Source organism: Cucurbita moschata, unplaced genomic scaffold (assembly GCF_002738365.1).
Source record: "Cucurbita moschata cultivar Rifu unplaced genomic scaffold, Cmos_1.0 Cmo_Scf00044, whole genome shotgun sequence".
NCBI lineage: Eukaryota > Viridiplantae > Streptophyta > Magnoliopsida > Cucurbitales > Cucurbitaceae > Cucurbita > Cucurbita moschata.
Window position 1 is genome coordinate 2,511,467 of NW_019268560.1, and position 3,127 is coordinate 2,514,593.

At 33.5% G+C, this 3,127-nt stretch overlaps 1 protein-coding gene across 1 annotated transcript in view; it reads left to right on the forward strand.

The window, feature by feature from the left end:
- The first annotated feature begins 1,190 nt into the window (after window positions 1-1,190).
- Window positions 1,191-3,127, forward strand: part of LOC111434340 (phospho-N-acetylmuramoyl-pentapeptide-transferase homolog) — a 7,269-nt gene continuing 5,332 nt past the window's right edge. Inside the window, exons 1-3 of the mRNA XM_023071777.1 lie at window positions 1,191-1,638; window positions 2,195-2,269; window positions 2,799-3,025. Of these exons, the coding sequence (XP_022927545.1) occupies window positions 1,477-1,638; window positions 2,195-2,269; window positions 2,799-3,025 (464 nt within the window). The 5' untranslated portion in view covers window positions 1,191-1,476. The remainder of the gene's footprint in view (window positions 1,639-2,194; window positions 2,270-2,798; window positions 3,026-3,127) is intronic.

Consider the following 3,127-nt stretch of genomic DNA (forward strand, 5'->3'; position numbering starts at 1 on the left):
TAAAAAAAAAAAAAAAAAAAAAAAAAAAAAAAAAAAAACCAAAAACTTTAATAATATAATATTTTAGGTTAAATATTCGAAGATAAAATAGGAGCTATGAAAAATTAAAAACAAAATAATTAAATATTAAGTATTCAGTAAATAACAAAATATATATATATATATACTTATGAAGCCTTGGGTTGACTTTTGTGTAAAAAGACGTATCTTTATAAACATATTTTAACTTATGGTCGTGATATTTCACATAGGTATATATTGATCATATTCACGTATAAATGTACACATCACTTATATGGATGATCATCTCGACTCACATAGTTGCATCGGTTCACATCAACTAATTCATTAAACACAAGAAAATTAAAGGACAAAATATTAAAATTAAATTAATTATATATTAAAATTTACAAAAGCATCCTAAGTTAAGGCTTTTTTATTGCCCAACCCAAAGAAATGACTTTCCATGACATATTGGGCCCGTGCAAACGTCTCTGATCATACTCGTATGTAAATATAAAATTCACGGAGGTTTGATTTGATTTTTCAAGTTTAGAATATTCTTTTTAAGATTTTAAATTACCGTCTATGGCAACTTTTTTCAATAGACCACAAATTACTTTTAAGCTTAGTTTCAAGGCTATAAATAGTTTATTTATGACGTGCTTTATTACAAAGATCTTAAATATTAAAATGAAAGTTGCATATTATGTTTCTCAAGCTACAAGTCTGTCATGTTGCATTTAGTATATTTAGATTTGCATGTTATGATCGTTAAAGTAATATCGATTAAACTATATTGTAAAATGATTCGAATCACGAGTTTATAAATAAATTTTATTTACTTCTAATTTTTATCCTTTTAAGGTAATTTGTTCCAAAACTTTCCCTCAGATCCATTCTCATAGTTTTTTGGGTTACTGAATAATTTAGATATATATATATGTCTAAAATTTAATTAAACAAATTTTGAAGAAACTAAATAAATTCAAATTACGCAAAAACAAAAACAAAGGAGAAGTATTTTCGTAATTTAGCCTTAAAAATAAATTTAAAAAGAAAAACAATAAAGAGACACCATCGTGCGATACGTCGGCGGTTACGGGTCACGTCGGAAGCACCGTAAAGATCGCAATAAAGAGACACATTTCAGCTCGTGTTGTTTTTTTCCTTTCATTTTCGCGGCATCTCAAACTCCTTTTGTTGGTTTCTTCCACGTTTTCTGTTTAGCAACATTTGGGCGACGCGCCTCCTCGCGCGTGGAAGTTCGGAGTTTTGTGAATTTGCTGCGGGCGACCATGGCTGCATAGGAAGCTCCAAAATGCTTTGAATTCATATGCCACCTTCCTCCTTTTTTTTTCTCTTTCCTTTTTTATTCTTTTTTCTTTTTCTTTCTCTGATAGCCTCGTTCTTTTCCCTTACCTTCTATATTCTTAGATCTGATGCTTCGGCTCATCGTTTTTCTCGTTTGTAACGATGCTTTCTTCTTCTCATACTTTGAATCTTCGTCTCCACGATCACCACCGTCGTTCAAGGCTCTTCCGATGGCAGCCGTGGTTCGTCAATCCCGTTGCTACAAGGAATTCCAACAGTTTTTCGATGGCGCGTTTCTATACAGATTTGTATTGCGGCGTCAAGGTGAGTTTTGCACTTGATCATTTCCAGCGAGTTGTAATATGTTTGCTATTTGCTCAATCCATGTTTACCTTCGGAGGTTTTTTTTTTCGGTGAATTAGACGGCTCAAATGAGTTATTAGAAACAGAAAGGGAACGGGAATGAAAGGAAATAATATATTATGAATTAACCATCAACCAAAAGCTTAAGCTATATTACAATGTTTCAAATATGAGAACTATGAAGCCCGATTGCTAATATAAGGAAACAATCCAGCAAAAGGCTTAAGCAGTAAGTTTAATTATAGCAATACTTTAGCCATAAATAATCTAAGTCGAGCAAAACAGAGGCTTTGGGAGCCTGATTGCATATATCAGGAAACCACTATTTCAATCAGAACTATCATAATTAGCATTCGTGGTTGTTTTTCAACCTTGCTGCGGGTGTATGTTCGTTTTCTATTGCTTTGTTGTTTCAAAATGAAAATTTTCATTTTTTAAAATGATGTTGCTATTCTCAACATTGGTTAGTTTGAGCAAATTTGAAAGTTAGATACTTAATTTTGCTTCTTATGTGCAGCTAAGAGCGTTGAAGGTTCATAAGACTCGGTACTATCAACCACGTTGCATTACTGAAGTTAGAGCCTTTGATCAGGTATGTTCATCCATCATCGTGTTTGATTAAATTTTATCAGGATGATTGAGTGTTGCACATGTTGATATGAGGTTCTGGAGTCAACATGATAACGATAACTAATAACTTACTGGACGTCATCTGTGAAAGCCATGCTGGTTATTATGTTCTTTTAGGAAAAGGGAATGAATGTTATATCCTTCCTCATTGCAACTGCAAATTGCTGGATGAATAATCGAACTTTCAGATCTAAAATGAGATGAAGAAATTGTTGACGGATTGTTATTCGCAACTGAACTGCAATCATTTCCTTTAGCTCTGGTCTCTTGTAGGAACCAGATAACCGTAAAAGTAAAACTGGCTGAGCTGTTTTTGGGAAATAAATATTTTGAAAGTTGTCTAAACAGTGGCATACTAGTTCCACTCTTGGACGGCTAAGGCTTCTTATCTTTGGATTGAAGCCTCTGGAAATTTGAGAAGGAAAATAGGTTCTTTTTGTAAGTGGAAATATTTAACATCATTGTACTAATATGCACGTGACTTTCTTTAGGATTCATTTGATTTTGGCATACCCTCGCTTGACCACTTCAGTGACAATGAGGGGACTACTACAGGATTTGAGCCTCTATCCAGTGATGGCGATGACAGCGATTCAGATATGATGCTAAATCCAGTTTCAGATATTGATTTGCCTACTGTATCAGTGCAACACGATGATGCATTGACAGTGGCTGCCCACCGGATGGCAATGCTCAGTAGAGGACGTCAGAAACACAGGTGATGGACCATTAGTTGTTTACTTCGATGGAATGGACTCTTCTTCACGTATTTGTTTACACTTCATAATTAGTAACAAAAAAAAAAAAAAAAAAAAAAAAA